The 21,463-nt window shown below is 41.2% G+C and overlaps 3 protein-coding genes across 3 annotated transcripts in view; 2 read left to right on the forward strand and 1 right to left on the reverse strand.

Annotated features, from left to right (window-relative positions):
• The first annotated feature begins 593 nt into the window (after window positions 1-593).
• PLA2G12A (phospholipase A2 group XIIA) lies at window positions 594-6,536 on the forward strand. The gene is made up of 4 exons (XM_036382932.2): window positions 594-899; window positions 2,533-2,609; window positions 3,892-4,057; window positions 5,098-6,536. Exons 1-4 carry the CDS (start codon window positions 680-682, stop codon window positions 5,214-5,216), a joined length of 582 nt encoding a protein of 193 aa, XP_036238825.1. The 5' UTR covers window positions 594-679; the 3' UTR covers window positions 5,217-6,536.
• Window positions 6,537-9,848: 3,312 nt separating this feature from the next.
• CASP6 (caspase 6) lies at window positions 9,849-19,973 on the forward strand. Its single transcript, XM_036382270.1, is given in 9 exon segments — window positions 9,849-9,932; window positions 11,645-11,686; window positions 12,436-12,478; window positions 14,189-14,338; window positions 14,775-14,851; window positions 15,286-15,461; window positions 17,549-17,660; window positions 17,663-17,701; window positions 18,309-19,973. Coding segments are annotated over 9 exon segments (909 nt in total). The 5' UTR covers window positions 9,849-9,901; the 3' UTR covers window positions 18,548-19,973.
• Window positions 19,974-20,363: 390 nt separating this feature from the next.
• The window catches only part of MCUB (mitochondrial calcium uniporter dominant negative subunit beta), a 44,699-nt gene continuing 43,599 nt past the window's right edge, over window positions 20,364-21,463 (reverse strand). Inside the window, exon 8 of the mRNA XM_036382269.2 lies at window positions 20,364-20,565. Coding sequence (XP_036238162.1) covers window positions 20,488-20,565 — 78 coding nt within the window. The 3' untranslated portion in view covers window positions 20,364-20,487. The remainder of the gene's footprint in view (window positions 20,566-21,463) is intronic.

Here is a 21,463-nt window from a genome sequence, read left to right on the forward strand (position 1 = left end):
TGGTTTCAATTCAGTTAATCTGCGAAGCTTCTATCATTTAGATATAAATTTTTCTTAAAATTCTGAAAACCAAACACGGTTCTTAGTAAGCAAGTTCATTCTGGTCTGATTTTTCTTTTGAACAAATCAAGACTGGACTTTTACCGTTTAACAGATACACTTTCATTTCGCTCCGCTTCACAGCCCCGCCTTGCACTTTTGGCGATGTCATGAGAGCCACTCATGTACAAACACGGCCGGGTCAGTTTCCTTCCCACCCAACATTGTCACAAAATTCGGTACCTCCGGGGGCAGCGCCGGAGCTGCCAGGTACCAGGGCAGGTCCCGCTTGTCGCTGCCCCGGTTCGGAGGGCCGCGCACGGCACAGGGGACAGGGCTGAGGGGACACGGCAGAGGGGACAGGGCTGAGGGGCACAGAGGACAGGGCACAGAGGACACGGCACAGGGTACAGGGCACAGGGGACAGGGCACAGAGGACACGGCACAGGGTACGGGGCTGAGGGCACACAGCAGAGGGCTCACGGAGCGCTCCGCGGCGCTGCCCTGAGGCCCCTCCCCGCGGGCGGGCGCACGGGCGGGGCCGCGGGGACCATGGCGGCCCTGGTGGTGGTGGCGGCGGTGGCAGCGGGCCGGGCCGGGCGGGCGGCGGAGGAGAAGGCGGCGGCTTAGCGGGCTCGGCATGGCCCCGGCCCGGCTGTCGCTGCTGCCCCCGCTGCTGCTGCTGGTGGCGGCCTGCGCCTGGCGGCCGGCGCGGGGCCAGGAGGCGCCGCAGACCCCGGACTGGAGGATGACGCTGAAGACGATCCGCAATGGCGTGCACAAGATCGACATGTACCTGAACGCGGCCCTGGACCTGCTGGGCGGCGAGGACGGGCTCTGCCAGTACAAGTGCAGCGACGGTGAGCGGGGCTGGGGCGCGACCCTTGTCCCGGGCAGGGCGGCCCAGCGCCGCTCCCGGGCAAACCCCGCTGAGTTCTCCCGGCGTGCTTTCCTGTAAATAAATACGTGTATGAACCGCGGCGAGCGAGCTCCTGCACGTGTATGTGTGTTTAAATACGTGTGTAACGTGTACGGAGCATGTGTACACGTAAGCTGTTCTCTTAAGGCGACTTTTAAGTAGCTCCTTTTAACCGAATCCAAGACTTTTCCCTTGGGGAAAGGCTTATTACTGTCAAATATGTAGCCGATGTGTCCAGGGAAAAACCCTGGAGTGAGAAGAGTTACTCTCTCCCGGTTGGTTATTTATGAGCACTCCTGAGCATTTCGGTTTGGGACAGAAAAGCTTATTAACTCTGAGCTATGGAATATGTTGTTTCGAAGTGACGCTTGCACAGCAGGTTTTAATGGCAGCCGCGTTTGCCAGAGGAAGAAATGCATCCTGCTGTAAGTGTCCTGCTGCTACCAGCAGAGGACATCTGTGATCTGCGCTTCTTCCCTGCGCTTCAGCTGCCTGATTTACCTGAACTATAATTGAGGCAGCTCAAGGTGGCATGACCTGGTAGATGACGATGGTTATTATTATTATTATCATAATCAGCATTGTTATTATTATATTAGACTGTTATTATTAGGATGAGCCTGCTCGAGCAGGGCATTTGGACCAGATGACTCACTGTGGTGCCTTCCAGCCTGGCCCATTCTGTGATTGCCTCCCATGCTGTGCCCATCCCCAGTGCCAGGCAGGCGATGCTCCAGAAATGGGATTTCTTTCCAGGCTTTTCACTGGCGCCTCAAGAGCACCCCAGAATGGGAGGCTGGCATAGCCTGTCGTGCTGGGATCACATCACTCCAGTTTACTGTGTCAGGTTATTTGTTAAGTCAGGAAATGAGTCTGATGGTGACACCCTGGCTGGCTCTACAAGAGTGGCCAGGACACTGTGACATTTACACTCTGTGCTGAAGTATCCATCTTTCAAATGGGTTTTTTCCCTATTACATTTAACTGTGGCTTCAGATTGTTTCCACTACTGAAATGAACGGGAGGGTCATTTTTCAAATTAACTACACAGTCTTTCTTAACTTGGGATGCAGAATTCCTTGGTTTGCTGCACTAGTGAGTGTTCAGGGAGATGTGAGTTTAGCAGTCTCTACTAATTCAAATTCTATTAATGTTAAAGCTGTAGAAATAAAAATGATGTTTCATCCCAGTTAAGATAAAAAAATCAGAGAACTACTGTTGGTTGCATATAGAGCATAGAAGTATTAATGAATTTACACTAAAGTACTCTGTTAATACACTCCTATATATTGCATACTTAACCAACACATGGATTCCAGTAATTTTTTTTAACATAGGAAGCAAACATTGACACTTGCTCAGGTGCCTTGTTCCCCTTACTAAGAAAAATTGCTTAATACCCCTAAGTTGTAATTTGGAAAGAATTGTTGATATGCAGGTGCCTGAATATATGTTTAAGTTAAAAATACAACTGATACTGTCTTGAGCCAAACAAATGTCTGTGGTGAGTTTTAAAACTACTAAAACCCTGTGCAAAAAAATCTATTTGAGACATGACAAATTCCCTTTTTCAGGATCAAGGCCCGTTCCTCGCTACGGATATAAACCATCACCACCAAATGGCTGTGGATCCCCTCTGTTTGGAGTTCAGGTAAGTATTTCCATTTTGGGGCTTCTCTGTGTGTCTTCATACATCAGCTTTCCTCAATATAATGACTTTTTCCATTCCCCCCTCTGAGACAGCATCCATATACAAGGTCCTTGTTCTTATCAGCTCCTAACACATGCTCTGATAACAACATAGGGGAAGTGTTAGTATTGTAAACGAACCTAGCATAAACATTGTCGAAGATTACAAGCATAAAATGTAACAATGATAAACTTCTTGGGTTTTGAGTGTTTGGTTTAGTGTTTTGTTTGCACAGTCTTGGAAGCATTGCATAACTGCAGCTGTAGCCGTGTGAGAGTGGAGGGTTTGGCTATGACTCTTGCTGTTCTGACTGACACTAACCCTTTTTCCTTAATGCTACAAAGAAAATAGGAGTCAGCTTCTTATCCTCCAGCTTTGGGACTTTCTTTTTGCCCCCAACTCTGCCCATCCAGCACCCCAAGAGTGTAGGCTGGGGCTGGGCAAGAGGCTGGGTGGGGACACAGCTGGGCAGCAGACTACACTGAACAGAGGGGTGTTCCATACTGTATAGTGGTGCCCAGCAATAAAAACTGGAGCACTGGGAGAAGGTGGGGAGAGGGGTCATTGCAGAGCTGCGTGTGACTTCCAGGTGGCTGTTGCTCAGAGACGGGCTTGGTATCCCCTCTGCTTTGAAATGTGCTGAATGCTTTTTGCACTGCTTATTTTGGGATATTTTTTTAATTCATCTACTGTGTACAGTAGTACACAAGTACACATTATATTAAATGCTGAGGCTGCAAATAAAAAAAACCCCAAAACCCAGTAGAATATGCATCTTTATGCTCTGTCTGTTTTGAAAGTCTTTCGGTTCTCTTTCCATTTCCAGTTCTTCTTTACATTTAACTTTGACCCTGAAGCCAAATATTACCATTTTCTGAGGAATTCCACACAACATCAATCAGAGTTTTCATTACAAAAATTAAAACAATTTTCACATGGTTCCAGTTCAGTTCATCAGTGAAGCATCTAGCATTTAGATATAATTTTTTTTAATTTTGAATTTAAAACTGTTTAATGAAACAATTAAACTAATTTTAATCTAAAAAATAAATTTAAACGAATTTAAAACAAATTTAAATTCTAAAATTGTGTACTGTGTACTACTTCTTTGATTCATCTACTAAACTGTCTTTATCTCAACCCATCCCATTAGTTTTTATTTTTAACTGTTAGAGTCTGTCCATAGGCTGTATTTTCCTTACGCTGGAATACCAATGGAGGTGTGTGTGTGTTTTCTTCACAGTTTGACATCGGTATCCCTTCAATGACAAAGTGCTGCAATCACCATGACAGATGCTATGATACTTGTGGCAATAAAAAAAATGATTGTGATGAGCAGTTTCAGACCTGCCTCTCAAAAATTTGCAGAGATGTGCAGAAAACGCTTGGAATCTCAGAGAGTGTCCAGGGTAAGTGTGAAAAAGCCTTTATTTTTTTTTCAAGTTTGACCTGAGCTTAACTTGGCAAAGAATCTTTGTGCAGTGCAGCAAGGCCACATTTCCATAAGCTGATGGAAGATGCTTTGTTCTGTCCTTCTGCTGTGCAGCCCAGATGCTTGTACAACAGAGCAGTGACACAGCACACAGGGTTAAAACTAACTTCGAATTAAGGTTAGTTTTAACTTTAGGGGAAAAATAATGCTGCCCATTTGGGAGTATGAATATTGGAATAGAACTTGATCAAAGTGCATGTATAATTCTTGCATTTACTGTAACAGCTGTAGGATGACTGTTCTGCTGGGTGATTTCTAAACTTCTATGTCTGATTGCTAGTAAACTGTAGGAAAATACAGAATCTTTCCCTGTATGAAATAAGGTATTAAAATAATAAACAGTCATAGTGGAAGTAGTTAATGCTGTCCCCTGGTGAATAAATGTTAGGTTTCTCAGAACAGACCATATGATACTTCTTCAGGTTATTGGCCTGCATCTGATGGATACATGACATAACCACTTTTTAACTTGGAGAATGTCACTTTCACAGTAAATACTCCCACTGAGAGCAGTAAGTTTTTAGAACAATCTTGTGTTTGAACTTCTCAAATTTATCTAACTGTAAATAAATCATCATGTCAGTCTTCAGTGTCAGAACTGGTCAATATTTGTTCAATTCTGTTGAGCTGATGGTAAAGATAGCAATCTCTGCATAAACTGGGATGCAGAGAGTGAGAAGGTAAACCAGCTCTTTCATCTTCCAAGATTCAGTATGTTTCCAACACAGAAAACATTCCATATGCAATGAATTTTCATTTTGTTTGGCATATAAAAAATCTTTACTCAAAACTTAAATCACTCTGTGTTGGTTCAGTCTTTCATTTGACAATCTGTTTGCTTTGCCCAGAGAAAATTGCTTCTTTCTTAGAGTCATTCTCAGTTTGACAGAGTTTTCTCCTGTAAGTTTTATATTCCACTCAAAGAATACTTTTAACTGAACTCTTCTTTGCTTGCAGCTTGTGAATCAACTGTTCAGCTGCTGTTTGATGCAGTTATACATTTAGGATGCAAACCATACCTGGACAGCCAGAGAGCTGCTTGTATGTGTCATTACGAGGGTAAGACAGATCTCTGAGAGAAGACACCGAGATCTCGTGGTGTAGAACAAAACTGAAGATCCAGCCAAAAGGAAGCAAGGCTTTGGTTACAAACTTCCTGCTTTTCAGACAATGATACATTAAACACTGACATGAATTTACTGATTTGAAGATCACTACAGTATTCTCATTCATGTAAAAAAGAAACAAGTCATCCTTCTCTCCATTTTATGCCAGAAGCTTGGGAACTGAAATTGCTTTCCTTTGGTGTATGTTCACCTAGGGCGTGCCGTTATAAAATGCTGGTGCCATTTTAATGTTCCCAAGAAGACTCCATAGTGGGGACATCACAGGCACCAAAGAGTTATATTGAATTCTCAGGTGATCTTTAATACAGGTCAGATTTTAGGTTTGCTAGCAGTTGAAGCATCTGATGGGTTCAACAGGAGAGTGTGTTGTGTGTACCAATATGAAACATCTTGCATAACCTGTACCTGCGTGTTTCTGCTGCAACTGCCTTAAAACCAGGAAAACGCCCCAAGCCAGTGTACATGCACTACATATTTCTACCTGATTCTATATCAATGCCTTACTTCTGCAGCACTTTTCAGATCAAATACATTGATCCTTTTAAGGGCTGTCCAGTAAAACGAACAGTTTACAGCCTAAGGATATACTTTTGATTTGACAGAATGGTGAAATGTAGTTTCTATGTTATTTTTAAAAAATTCATCAAATGTCTGTTTTTGAATAAAACATTTTGTGTTGTGTATTATATGCACGGAAAGGATATATGTTGATTTATATTTCTGTTGTGGCACAACTTGGCTACTGTATTCATCTTTGCTTTCATTTAGTCTGTTCTGATGAAAACTAAAACTAAGTTCCACAGTTAAGATCAGTGTGCCCAAAAAACTTATTTAAGATTCCCTCTGTGAGGCTGATGGATATATGAGCCTGTACTTCTGTCACTTGTTCCCTCTATGACTTCTCTAGCTAAAATCACCTGATGTCTGAATTATTTGGGGTTTGCTCTCTGTACTTATTGCTTATCTACAGGTGTCAGTCCTTAGTTCTAAGTTCTGCATTAGGTCCTCTGTTAGAAAGATAATGATTTGTTTTCATTAAAAAGCAATTTGCTTTAAATATTCACAGGAGAAGAATGAAAATTAAAATATTGCATCTGTGAACAGGCAATAGAAATTAAATGCATAATATTCACTGGACTATAGACTATAATGTGATATAATTTTGTGTGTTTTTTCTTTACCAGTTGTGGTTTTGGTTTGTTTGTCACTAGAGCTTAGTGTACATGACAGTGAATGTAAGGGCTTCATAAACAAAAAGTTTCTGTTAAAGTTCTTTGGTCGTACCTCAAGGTTTCTTTTCTTATTTGTGGATATGAAATAGCACTAAAAGAGAAGTATTACTGTAGAGCTTTGCAAAACTTTGCTAGATGAACTTGTACTTCTCCTAACTTTGGTGAGAGAAGTATTACTGTAAAGCTTTATGAAACTTTGCTAGATGAACTTGTACTTCCCCTAACTTTGGTGACATTCATTTTCTACCACAGAATTGAAACAATTCTGTGTTAGCCGGGAATTCCATGGTTGTAGCCCTAAAAATCTTTTCAACATTAAAGCAGGGAATGTTAATGGCATTGTTTGTTTCAAATGACAGAAGTACCACAATGAGTTCAAACCACTAATTCAAGTAGATGACTTGCTGAGTTCTGTACAGATGGGCTTAAACTAGGTGCTTAAATTAATGCATATCCTGGGTTTGGATGGGATGGTTATTTTTCTTCCTAGTTGCTGATGCAGTGCTGTGTTTTGGATACAGTGTGAGAATAATGGTGGTAACACTTTGATGATTTAGTTCTTGCTGAGCAGTGCTTACCTTAAATCCAGGACTTCCCAGTTTACCATACTCCATCAGCGAGGAGGTGCACAAGAAGCTGGAAGGAAGCATGGCCAGGACAGCTGACCCAAACTGCCCAAAGGTATATTTCACACCATAGAGCATCACCTCCAGTATATAAAAAGGGGGGAGTTTATATCCTGATCAGCCAGATCTGCTGCTTGGGGACTGGACAGCAACTGGGGACTGGACAGTTGGTGAGCAACTGAATAGTGTGTCACTTGTCTGTCGTGGGGTCTATACATCTTTCTCTTTATCCTTTCCATTTTTATTATTATTTTTGTTTACTTTATTTCAGTTACTGAAGTGTTCTTACCTAAACCCATGAGTTTCACTTTTTCTGATTCTCCTCGCCATCCCATGTGTGTGTTTGTGTGTGTCTGTGTGTGCACACACATATATACTTAGTCACTGGCTGGGGTTAAACCACGAACAACACAGAAAATTTTCACTGTGGGAAAGAGCTGGCTTTTGTTCCCTCCTGTGCTGACCTGTAATTATACCATGAAAGCCTCCTGGAGTTTCTTTCAAACCATGTAAAACACTAAAAGAGCTTTAATACTTCTGGATAGCACTTTGATAGTTCTGCTTGCAAACCACAGGAGGCATTTCACTTCTTCCAGGTAGTCTTTACTTTGCACAAGCTTTTCCTGTAGCAGAAATCCTTGATAGAGTTGCCTGCAAGTTATACAAAATGCATTTTGCAGACCATAGCCCTAAGATAAAGGCTAGTTATCACCCCTAGGATCAATCATACCATTTAAGAACTTACATATTTATAAATATATGCAAAAATGTAATGCTTGTCCTGGTTGTGGCAGTTCATGTTTTCCTTAGCAGCTGATACAATGCTGTGTTTTGTTTTGAGGATGAGAGGAATGTTGTTAAAGCACAGCTTCTCCTGCTGCCCTGCCAGCAAGGAGGCTGATGTGCACAAGGATTTTGGGAGTAGACCCCAGCTGACTCAAGGAATATCCCATATGGAATCATGCTGAACAATAAAACTGGGGGGAGTTGGCCAGGGAAGGGCACTGATCACTCCTTGACTGGCTGGGCATCGATCAGTGGGCAGTGAGCAACTGTACTGTGTGTCACTCACCTTGTATATCCTTTTGTTACTATCCCCCCCCCTTTTCTGTCCCGTTAAACTGTCTTTACCTTTTTTTCTGATTTTCTCCCTCATCCCACTGGAGGAAGTGAGTGAACAGCTCCATGCTAGATTAAAGCATAACAATACTATAGATAGCAGCTCATTTAACTCAATACTGCATGTTTTTGTGTAGTCAGTAATGCTGTACAGCAGTGTGTCCACAATCAAACTTCCTTCTTCAGACTGCAGTTCTGATCTATCCATAATGCTTTTTCCAAAAAATACCCACCTACAATCTGGAAGTGTTTCTAAACCTATAGGCACATCTCACAATAAAACTTTCATACATTACAATGAGCTGGAAACGCACACCAGCCCAGTGCTACCTCGGGCTGCACGCTGTGATCAAGTCACTGGTGACCCAACACAGTGGCTGAGCCTGCTCTCAGCCTCCAGCAAAACAGAGCAGAAGAAAACTCTGTCTTACAAGGATCTAAGCAAACTGTTGGACTGAGGAACATCGCTGACAGAGTCCTGGATTTCGGTTCTGCAAATGCAGAACTTCACACGGGAGTCTGGCTGCCAGTGGGTTTCAGGGGCAGCTCTAGCATGAGCTGTGAGAGCTGGGATCTGCAGTTGCCAAAAAATGAATCTGTTTGGTAGAAGTCTAAATGTTACCCAATATAAGATGCAAACTTTGTGATAGTGTCATGTTCTAACTAAAGTTTGCACAAAGACAATTGAAACAAAGTTCTATCTTGATCTAGCTGCCTACTGGCAGTCTGAGGGTAACAGGTCTGAACAAGACAAAAACAAGGAAAGGCAGTTAAAAATACCCCATGGCTCTTTTAATCAAAGGGAGACATCTTGTCTGAAATTTTTACCCATGCAAGAAGCCAGAGTAAAACTAGACTGGATAAAAACTATTAATTCCACTCTAAATCTGCTTCTTTTTTTGTGCTTGTAGCAGCCCTCCCCTGAGTGCACATTCATATCTGAGTTTCATATCTAAAAGTAGGCTAGATAAAAAAAATCAGATCCCTCTAGGATATAATCTGTAAAGCTCTTATACAGAAGAATGGGGTTTGTCACTGGCTTTGGTTTAGAAACTTGTTTGTTATGCAATCGATCAGTGAGCGGTAAGTGCCACATAATTCCCGGTCGGGAATACTCGTTAAGACACCTGGGCACTCTCGTCAATACCTTGTCCCTCGCCTCACAGTTCCGAAATCATCAAAGAGAACTGAAGGGAGAACAGAGCAAAGCTGCAGAATGATCCACACATCCAAACCTCCCAAAGGTTGCGTGTGGGTGCCCGAATGGAAAAGGACTTTGAGGAACAGGAGCCGTACAGGAAAGAAAACACGATGGACCTGAAATGGGAATTTGAGTAGAATTTTGAAAAATTCACACTAAGTGAATACGGGAGGCTCTCACCATATTTCAGGACGCTGGTTTTGTACAAGCCGGTGCAGTTACTCGACCACGGTCTCTGAGTACCAGCCCAGGAGCACAGGAAACAGAAAACTTTAACACAGCACCCTTGGGCTTTCCTGGCTTTTCCGCAGGAACAGAAGGCGAGGGGGCGGGGCGAGCAGGGGGAGGCTAGGAAGAGAAAGGGAGGGGAAGGCTTGGCAGAGGAAGAGAAGGCAAGGCTTGCCTGCGCTCGGTTCGGTCCGTGTCGGTGTGCAGCCGGTGCCTCGGTTCACGGCGATGTCGGGCTCGGAGCGGCAGCCGCCGGCGGGTGCGTGTGCGGAGGGGACGCGGTGGGGAAGGGCCGGGAAGGGCCGGGCCGCGCCGCTCGGGGTTCCTGCCGGAGGCAGAGGGAGCGGGAGCGGGACGGGGAATGTCTCTGAGGGGCCGGGGGCAGCCGGGCTGCCCGGCCGGGGCGCCTGAGCTTCCCACAGAGGGGGAGCACTGCACCGAGGGCGCTGCCGGCGCTCACGGAGAGCCGGAGCTTTGCTTCTGTCCTCCTTTCGGTGAAAAACACGTTCACTCTCCGTGAAAATGAAAAAAATTAATAAAGGACAATAGGAAACAAGGACCATAGAGCAAAGGTTATTACAGCCGGGTGCATCTTCGCCCTCAGGCAAGACCACACTTATCTTCGGGGATGCTCCCTATATCAGCCATTGCCTCTATTGCATCAGCCTGTAACAGATTCAATGCAATTACGGAATTCAATTCAGTTATGCATGGTAAACTTTCCTTTATGCATAGTAAAGTTTCCTTTTTAGTTTACATATTCCAAGAACTATTTAATTTGGGTCTGCCTTTTTAGAGCATGCGGATTCCTTGGCTGTGGTTTTAATCCATTCTTAACACCTCCAGTTTTTGGGCCTGGGTCCACACTGTCTTCAGATGGTGAATGCCGATTGTTGGCATGTAGCAGGTGTCTTCTTCATATGTTCATTGGATGTTATCCCATCCAAGCAGGCATTTTAACACAAGCATACTTATATCAGCTATTTCACTAAGTTTAATTAACAACAGAAATAAAAACTATGTAACAAAGTTACTTTAACACTACTTATCTAAAATCCATTTTAATATTTGTGAAAAGCCAATATTATAATGTGTATCTATAACATTTCCTTCTGGAGGAGGAGGAAAGGAACGTTCGGGAAGGTGGGAGGTGAAGGATGGCCAACAAGGAAATGGATTTGCAATAAATCCAGGGCACGCCACGCAAGGGGAAAACCCCTCTGGCTTCCCGGCACAGCCTCGGGACAGGGAAAGTGGGGAAGGTTCCCGGCTTGTAACTGGAGGGCAGGAGAAGTCAAGGCAGTAAAACTTGGGCTGGGTCCCCAGAGATGCAGCCAGGCTTAAAAGGGCTTCTTTTTTGTTGTTTGGTTGTTTCTAAGGGCCTTGCCCTTTGTAGTCTTGATGGTAGATCTGTTGAGATGGAAACGCATCCAGGGATAGACTCTGTGAGATTCCAGTGTAACCTAGTGCATACCTGATTTTTGATTCCTTTAAAGCAATCAGTGTTCATGAAATTAATGACAAGTAGTCCTGTTGGTCTCAATTAGATTTTAGAACAAACTTGTTCCTGTGTGAGACAAACAGAAAACTTTTCATCAATCACAATAATTCATATAGTGTTTATGTGAATGAAGCTGCGATACGAGAGGGACAATGAAAAACCAAAGACTAGGAAGTTACTAAACAGGATTAAATTAACAGGATTTTTTTTTTCCTAGTTTCCTGTAGCCCAGGAATTCTAGTCCTCCTGTGTCTACATTTTCTGTCTTAAAGTTTGATGACTATAAAATTTTATTATCTGTTTCATGGGGAGGGGGGATCACAAGAACTTTTGTCCTCTATCAAGATATAGCTATGTTAGTTTTGCAAAAGGCATTAATAACATTTGAAAAATAGATGTGAAAAGCTAGTATTGTATGTGCAAAGTAGTTTGCAAAATACATGTACATGTGACTCTTCTTATAATTGCAGGCCATGTCCAGCTGGATAGCAGACCTATATTACCCACCACAGGTACAGTGTCATATACAGTTCTCATAACGTGGTAGTTAGTCTGTACCAGTAGTAGTATTGATTTAGTACACCACTGAGATTTAAGTAAGAGGAACAAGGACTTTAGCCTAACCATCTGCAAGTCTGTAGTTCTGCACACTCCTGAGACGTGCACGTTCTTTGTTGTTCCCACACTGTTACTTTTATGTCCCTTCTGTACTGGAGGTACTTAAAGTCTCTATAGTTCAGCAGAAGAAAAGGTTTAAGTCTTGCATTTTTTCAGTTGTCAATAGCTGTTACACTATCTACTGTGGCTCGTGCTGCATCCAACCTCAAAGAGAATGCTCAGCTTTGTATAAGCAGCATGACTGAAAGAAAAGAAACACCAATGTATTTTTAAGTTATGTAAAATTTTTACTAGTGAGTTAGAGTCTCGTTAAAAAAATACACCAAGCTAGTTATATAAAATCATCATCTCTGACTATGTTTATATAGGTACAGATATACAGACAGATAGAAAATATTAATGTCTTGACCACCTGAAATTCAGACTGCTGGAGTCAGAACTTCCAGAACAGCCTCCAAAAGCTGTGGGTACAGACAAACACTAATGAGGCTGTTTACCTGCATGCCTGCTTACCTGATGTGTGAATGAGCTTTTGGTTCACATGAACAGCGAAACTTTAAGGCTGGATGCATAATTTCAAATTGGTTTTGTTTGTTTTTAATGAATGAGTTTGTGGCTAAATAAATTTTGATTTCTCTAACAGATGGAAATGAGAACATCACAGAAGTAGATGCACTCAGTATAAGGTAAAGTCTGGTGGCAGTGACAGATGTCCCAAGGGACTTGGGAGGCCAGAGCAGGGTTTTCTGATTTTTGTTAAGAATTGGATAGAATTATTTGATTCAACTCCACCCACTTACAAAACATGTTTGTAGTTTTAGCTATACCAGCTGCAGATCTGAAGGAATGTGGAAGGGACTATGAGGAGTGTTCTCTTTTTATTGTAGGCAATGTGCAAGTACCATCACATTCTAAGGAGCCACTGGACAGACTAAGTGTTAGATTGTAGCACAGGAACTTGTTCCTCTGGAAGGATGGGAAATGGACCATGGAACAGTGATTCCATAAAAGCCCTGAAAACAGTAAACCACCTGCCTGATAACTTTGCCTTATCCATACAGCTGAGTAGAGAAAGAACTATTTAGAGAATTATCCCAAATGGTCATTCACAGGATCCAATGACCAAACTGTCCAAAATCCCTACTAGCCATGCACCTAGCCAAATCCTAAGGAAGAGAAATTGACAAAATCTGAAAAAATTCTGGTACAGGTGAAATTGTTCATAATTACAAGGCTAAAATTTATAATCTTTGCATTTTATCATGTTTGGTACTCAGAAGGGGAACAATGTTATAAAGCACCCAACTTCTCTTATTGGTTATCCAGCCAACATTGTAGAACCTCCCTGACTTTGAACAGTCATCCTAAATTCCTGTTCTCTGTCTGAATTCTTGTGTATATGTTACAAAAACATGTTTCATTAAGGGGATTCTCATAACAAAGTGGAAAAGCAGATACAGTCTACGGGTAATGATGTTAATTTTGCTGTGAAACAAAAGCATTTGCCAGTGAAACTCTGATCTTCAACATCTGCAGACAAATATTCTAAACAACTTTCTCCTGTAATTGCACCAAACCTGAATATTCCATATCATGAAAGAAAGTATTAACATGGCAAAAATGACAGCTCTGACCAGAGCCAGTCCTAGGGCAGCATGACCTGGACTGTCATTCCATGTACCTCAAACTCCGGACCTGTCTGTTGCCAGCATTGTTGCTAGAAGTGTTTCAGTTTCTGTTTTCTGCACCAGTAACTACAAAAGCAGAAAAATTGTCTGCTTCATCCTTCTAATTACAGCCATGTCAACACTTAGGATCTTTTGGGTCCAAGTGTTGGCATGACTGTGGCTCCACAGCAAGGTCCAGAGTGTGCTGTCACACATCCTATGCTGTGTTTTGCTCATAAACTAATAAAATTGCAGAATGCTACTCCCAAACACACAGGTATTCTATGTGTTTGCTGCCATGATAAAGTCCTGGTCGGTCATTTATTCTGTCCTTAAAAAACCACTGTCCTTCAGGAGTTTGTGGGCTGGTTGCAGGAAACTTAGATGAATTTGTCAACTTAAACTTGTCATATTAAATTGTCATAGCTTTCATTTCATTAGGGTAAATAACAAACATTTGTTCTCCTTTTACAAGATACATTACACTTAGCACCTCATCCCCAGTTTATAGTCTATTGATTACCATGCAGCACTTGATTTACTTAGAAAAACTTGATGTGAATCACAGACAGCTACAATTCCAAGTAAGTGCATGTGTCCTGTGCAATTATGTTAGAATTTATCTAAATATGTAACATGGAAAATTTGAGCCATGTCTGAAATGCACCATTATGTGCCTTAACTAATGAAACAGTCTCATTTACCAAGAATGTTTTCCATCTGTGGCAGCAGACAATCACGTGATCTTGAAGAGCAGTACAAAATGGACCATAAAAGAAGAGGAGTTGCATTAATCTTCAATCATGAGCACTTTTTTTGGCAATTAAAGCTGCCCGACAGACGTGGGACTATGGTAGACAGAAATAATCTGAATCGCACGTAAGAAACTTGGTTGCTCCACTAACCCTTAAAAAAATCTGAATTTTAGAAATTGTGGTCAAATTAAGAAGTTATCTAAATCTCGTGTTTAAGTAAAGACCCAAAGATTTTGCAGACATAGCACCAATGCAACTTGAGTGAAGAAAGCTCTAATTAAAAAGCTTCAAGGCACATTTTTTTTAGGTCACAGAAACTGCTGGCACGAGAAGTCCTGTGAGTTGAGTGAGTCCAGAGTTTTCTTTGGACAAACTCTTTGAAGTAACTTTAGGTGTTAGACCTCTACTTGACACCAGTTTGAATTCAAAATCAACTTTAGTAGTTTTGTTCATAAATAATGCATAAGAAAATTCCCCCACAGGGAAAGAAACTGAGTTGGTAGCAATTGATATATAATTTGAGCAAGATTTTTACTAATACTGATCTATTCTAACAATAGTTTGACAGACCTTGGGTTTGAAGTCAGAGTTTTTGATGACCTGAAAGCAAAAGATGTGCAGAATAGAATTGATGAAGGTAAGAGACTGTGTGTTAGTTATGTCTATTGCAGCAGAATTCCCAGATACCTTTTTTCCAATCTCTCCATCTTACTTAAAATAAATTGTTGTACACAAGGAATTTAACATTAGAAGGATTTAAAGGTTAGACTGAAAATCATTTTATTGCAATGTATGTGAAGCTTCAGTGAGAGAACTAATTAAGTCACAAAAAGCTGAAAGATGGTATGTGGAGCTGGGAGAAGATAATTATATTCTTCTTTTTATGGTTAGTGCCCCTTCAGCCAGGCTGAATCAATGCACCTTGAAATCCCTACAGTATGGCTTTTCCTGAAAATGGTATCCATTTGAAAAAGGACTGACTGGGGATTCAATGATATGATACAAATGTACGATGTTTTTTAGACCTGAATAAGAGTGTTTCATCATTTAAACACCACTTGACTATTTCAGCCTCTAAGGAGGACCACAGCAATGCTGACTGCTTTGTGTGTGTGTTCCTGAGCCACGGTGAGGATGAACACATTTATGCCTATGATGACAAAATCAAAATTCAGACAATGACAGACATGTTCAGAGGAGACAAGTGCCAGAGTTTGGTAGGAAAACCAAAGATATTTATCATTCAGGTAAGATGTCTGTTTCTGAATTCAGTGAAGTTAACACTGACTTGTGTCTTCCTGCAATAGATGTCAGTTTTCCTGATGCAGTCTTTCCACAAGGCATTTAAGACAAGGATTCTTCTCTTTTTATTAGAAACCCCAATGTATACTACTGTTAATATTATTACAGCTGTATTTAATAAGTAATTTTACAAAAAGAAACACAAATTAAACCCATGTCAGATCTACTGTCAGTGTTTTTTACAGCCTCAGCTCAGTTCCTATTGGTCACACATCACAGCCCAAGGCTAAGCTGATAAGCTATCTACCCTTTGTATCTTCATTACTTCCTTCCAGGCAAGTCCCTTTACTTGATCCTCAGTGAAGCTGGGATTTGTGTTTGGCTTTTTTGTCCGTTTTCTTTTTTTTTGTGGGGCTTTTTGGTTGGTTGGTTTTTGTGGTGGTAGTGATTTTCAGTTGTTGTTGTTGTTGGTTGGTTGTTTTTTTTTGTCTATGACCTATACTCGGCATCTCTGTAGAATCCAAAGAATCAAATTAAGGCTTTATTGTCTCAGAAACACTGTTTGTGCTAAGTGGTCAGACAAAGACCATATGTAACCTCCTGTTCCTTCCCTTGGTTCATGGGAGAGTGAAAGTTGGGAGGTACCTCAGGAGGGCTCTGGTCCACCCTCCTGTTCAAAGCAGAGTTATGGGGTCAGGCCAGGTCATGCAGGGCTTTATCCCATCTTTATCCAGATTACAATAGCAAACTCATATATGAACCCTGGACTTCAGCAGACTGTAATTGTAGCAGTTTACAGAATAATTCTAAGTATTACCTTTTTTTTTCCCAAATGCAAGCTTCCTCAGGGTTGCTGCAAGAAGCAGTATATTGTTAATTCACCTTCATTAGGACTCATTCAGATTTCCTTTTTTTTTTTAACCTGGTGCCAAAGATAGAAAAAATATTTTCGTATTTCAATTTTAAGGTCAAAGTAATACTTGGAAACACTTATATACTCATCAAAAAGCTAATTAACTTAGTTCATCAGCTGAGTTATTTTCCAGCACAACTGGCATAGCAATTACCTCTGGAAACCAGAAACATCAAGATGAAACTTTATCACTGTAAAGAAGATTCTTTGTGTTTTCTCTTTTTAGTGGTAGTTCTGAAATAATGCTCCTTTGTATCTTTGGAGTGTGTTCTCACCTTGTTATTCTCCATGTGTAGCCTTTCTGCTCCACTGACAATAGTGGGATCACTACTGACTTCTCACAAAAAACCTTTCCTCAACAAACACACTTGAGGCTGCACTAAGCAGAAGTATAACAGCATGTAATGATGGCTGTGCTTCAGAGCAGTAATTCAGCACTGCCTTGCCGCCAAGGGAGGCAATTCTTCCTCTCTACTCAGCAGTGGTGAGGCTGCCTCTGAAGTATTGTGTCCAGTCCTGAGTTCCCCAGTTCAAGACAAATACAGACTTACTGGAGTGAGTCCTGCAAAGGGCCACAGAGATCATTAGGGGACTCTGGAGCATGTTTGATATGAGGAGAGGCTAAGAGAGCTGGACTGTTCAGCTTGGAGGAGATGGCTCAGGGGAATCTTAGCAATGTTCTGAACAGCTGGTGGGAGGGAATAAGAGGGAGACAGGCTCTTTTCAGTGGTACCCAAATGACAGGTTAAGAGGCAACTGGAACAAATTAAAACACAAAATTTCACCTCAACACAAGAAAACACTTTTTTTACTGTGAGATTGGTCACCCTGGAAAAGGTCACCCATACAGACTGTGGAGTCTCCACTTATGGAGATCCTCAAAAGCTGACTGGACATAGTCCTGGACAACATGCTGTAGCTAACACTGCTTGAGTCAGGAGGTTGGACTAGATGATCTCAAGAGATCCCTTCCAGTCTTAGTGATTCTGAGATCATCTTCAAGCTTTCAATGGACTTTGTCCCCAACATTTTAAGTGACAGAGAAATAAATGTGTCTTTCTGAAGGCAGAGCCATGGTAATGGGGCACACCTAGCTGAATGGAAGTGCCTCTGGTTAGTGTCAGAATTAAACAGTGAGCTTGGCAGGGGTGCAAACATAACACCACTTCTCACCAACAGGCCTGTCGAGGTAATCAACATGATGATGCAGTCATTGCTCATGATGCAATAGACAGCGGGGAATCCCCTGACAATAAGACTGAAGTGGATGCAGCTACTGTCTTTACTCTGCCTGCGGTGCAGACTTTATCATGTGCTACTCTGTGGCGCAAGGTGAGTTCCAGTATTTTACATCCAGTGTCTGATACTTCACTCTAACAACCCTGAACATGTCTCCATTTTGCAGTCCAAAAAATGAGAACAGTTCCATGTAAATCTGATTCATATGTCTGATAAGTAGCAACTTGTCTGGGAAAGAATGGTATGTGCTAGAGAAGAAATGAAAGTAAATTATCAAGGTGCGTTAAATTTGCCAAACAAAAGCATTGTCATCAGTCTTGAGGCTGAGCTACCTCCTGACAGCCAACATCCATCTCTTTTCCAGGATTCTGCTGGCTTATAAATTTCCCTGCACTACATGGCTGTTCTCTCCAGTCCCCCATGTATGTTGTCCTCAGTCCCATCTGCTCTCTTAGGAAGTAGAGGTGCAGTCCTGTAAGCTACCAGTCCCTGAATCATGTTCCTCTTAGCTGAGCACCACAAGTGGTACCAAAGCCATTTCCCATCTACAATTTGCAGTGTAACTGGCAAAGTAAGATTTACACCCATTAGTAATTCCTTATAGATGGTAGCTAGCAAACAGTGACTCTCATAAATATTTTTCCAAGAGGTTATCAGTACTTACATTTGGATCTAATTTTATGTTCCTTTTCTACTCTAGGCTACTATTCTCATCGTGACATTGTAAATGGCTCCTGGTACATCCAAGATTTGTGTGAGACCCTTAGGAAGCATGGATCTTCCGGGGAGTTCACAGAACTTCTTACTGTTGTTAACAGGAAAGTATCACATCGCAGAGTGGGTATGTGCAGAGACATTAATGCTATAGGGAAAAAACAGATTCCTTCTTTTGCCTCAATGTTAACTAAAAAATTGTATTTTCATCCAAAATCTAAGTAGATTATTTAGCAGTGATGTCCATTACTATTACCTGCTGCAGAGCAAAGAATACCATCTTTGTTGAGGAGATGTAATATTCTACAAGATTGTCTGTAAAATCACTAGGATCAAACATTACAATCTGCATGCCTAATAGTTTCTAAAATCTTGAAGCAGTCTTAAAACTAGAATTATACCAGGCCATTCATCTCAGGGAATATGGGAAAAGTTGACTGGGGCCAAACTATTAGAAGGTACTCAGATTTTATTGAAATTGTTGCTTGGAATTGAAATCAATTGAAATTGATTTTTTTCCTAGAAGTGTCTTGCTTGATTGCCATCTAACTATGGCACATTTTACTCCTTCCAAAACATTTTTAGTGTTCTGTTAGATTAACTTGTCTTGCTCCTAGAGCACAGTTTACAGGGACCATGGTTTTTAGGGCATCTTTATAAATTTGTGGACAGCAGAATCCACAACTTATGTAGCTTTATATGGCTTTTTAGACATTGTTTAATTTTTTTTTGCCACACTAAAAAGGAACTTAATTCCTTGGGTACAACTATAGCATTAATATAGGATTAATCAAATATGGTTGATTAATAAAAAGTTTCCGTTTACTTGAATATAACTTATACTTGAGGCACAATTACAGTTTTCTGGTGCTTTACATCCTCAGGAGAAAAACAGCAGTAATGAGAAGAGACCACGTACAGTTTGCTCAGGGTGAGCTTGCCTTGTCTGTATCTCTAGAGCTAATGCTGCTGAACATCTCTAGGCAGCTCTACAAAATATAACATATGCAAACCTTCATACTTCAGGCCTTTGAGTTGCATCAGGCCTCCTCTTGGCCCTGGAGAAGATCAGCCATACCTCTGACCATGGCGCCAAAAGTGATGGTGCATGGTCACCACAGGATTGTTACTGCTGCAGTAGTTGTGGTGCTGACTTGAACCAAATATTTCTTTTTTTTTTTAAGGTTATTAATTGTTCCTCTGAGGGACAACAGAGAACTCAATCTGAGCAAAGTGTCTTATTCCACTTTCCTGGGGGAAAAAATAATTGGTTTACTGGTTCTGCTTTAGTTAAGTCTTTCCATATACAATGTTCTAAGTCATAAATGCTGTATCTTACTACACCTGCTTTTAAACAGGTGTATAAATCATGTATGTTTGAATGTTTTGATAAATTCTTTCAGTACAATGCAACAGTGAAACAAATGATTTTGTAGCAAGTTTGAGATGCCTTACTTTTCTAGCACTAATCCACTTTCCTGGGGAAAAAATAATTGGTTTACTGGTTCTGCTTCTGTTAAGTCTTTCCATATACCATGTTCTGTCATAAATGATGTATCTTACTACATCTGCTTTTAAATGTTGTATGAATCATGCACGTTTGAATGTTTTGATAAATTCTTTCAATAAAATGCAACAGTGAAACAAATGATTTTATAGCAAGTTTGAGATACCTTACTTTTCCAGCACTATTTACTAAGAAAGCTTAATCGTCATGCTGATCTAAACTTGACCTATGGTGTCACAAGCAGTCAATGCACAGACCAGGGAAAAAGAAACAGTAACTTTAGGAAAAGAATCTTTACTGCTCCATACAGAAGTTAATTATCCTATGAGCTACTGTTGTGTTACAGTAAATGGTACTAAAAGGGCTGTCCTTGTTTGTTCTGTTATTTTACCAACAGTAAGAATGCCCCCATTGTACTAATGAGATTTGACAAATATTTAGAAGAACTTTGCTTTAGCAGTTTCTTCATAGAAAAAAGAAAAAAACCCAAACAAGCAAAACAAGCCCAAACCAAAGTAACATCAAGTAACCAAATATTTTTTAAAGCTATTTATTGCAACTTTTAAAACTTCAGTGGTAAAAATACCCAGGTGCTATGGAGTAACTGAATGTTCATATCAGCTTTGAAAGGGCATCTCCAATATACACAAAACCAAAGTCAGTCCTTGTCAGTGATTTCCTGGATGGGAAGCTTCAGGTGCAGAGGTTGGCGCAGACGCCTTAGGGATTCTTCTGCCTGCCAATGAAAGAGAGAGGGAGAGTTCACCCTTCTGCAGCCTCTGTTTTCTCCTCTTTCACACATGCACTGTCTTTCTTTTCTCAGAAGGCACTGGTCTTAGGCAAGGAACCAAACCAATCAAACGGAGGATGCTGAACACTGACAGACCTGCTCAACTCATGCAGTCTCCAGAGAGGAGCATGAACCCTGCCCATCAACCCACTCACCCACACCCCAAAGTACTGTTTTCCTGAAATGACAATTTAAAAATCCATACCCCCAGGCCACCGAAAAAGCATCAAACACTATCATTGTGTCAATTATGGCACATGAAATTACACCCTGAACTACGGGTTTTGAGCTAAAGTTAGAGGTAATTTCTATTTTCTTTCATGAGACATTGAACACAGGGCTGTCAAGATGGGATGGAGGAATAATAATTGAGGAGTGAGAGATCTGCTACAACTATTTCGAGAAGGCCACCGAATTTCTCCTAGGTGTACATACCACCTTTTCCATCCAGTCACCCATATTCTGTAAATCTTAAGTCTTTTACCTATAGAACAAAGGCTATGATGTCAAATGCCAAACACTCTGCAAGGCAATCTCCTTCCAAGGAAGGGAGGAGATTGGCCTAACACTGCAGTGCGGCAAACATACTGTGCCCAAAATAAATGCAGCTGTTGTATTAAATGGCCAAAAATGCAACATTAATTAGAGTATGCAAAAAATAGATGTCATGCTGATAAACTGATTTGTTTTAAATTAAATTCATGAAGGTCTCCCTTTCTGATGACCTACAGAAGTAGTTTATACATCAAAGGCAAATATTGTATGATTAGCTGAACAGCTGAAACTGGCCAATAAGCAATACAGAGTTTTGATAGTAAGCCTTGAGGTCAATTTTCTGTTAGCC

Source organism: Molothrus ater, chromosome 4, assembly GCF_012460135.2.
Source record: "Molothrus ater isolate BHLD 08-10-18 breed brown headed cowbird chromosome 4, BPBGC_Mater_1.1, whole genome shotgun sequence".
NCBI classification, from domain to species: Eukaryota; Metazoa; Chordata; class Aves; order Passeriformes; family Icteridae; genus Molothrus; species Molothrus ater.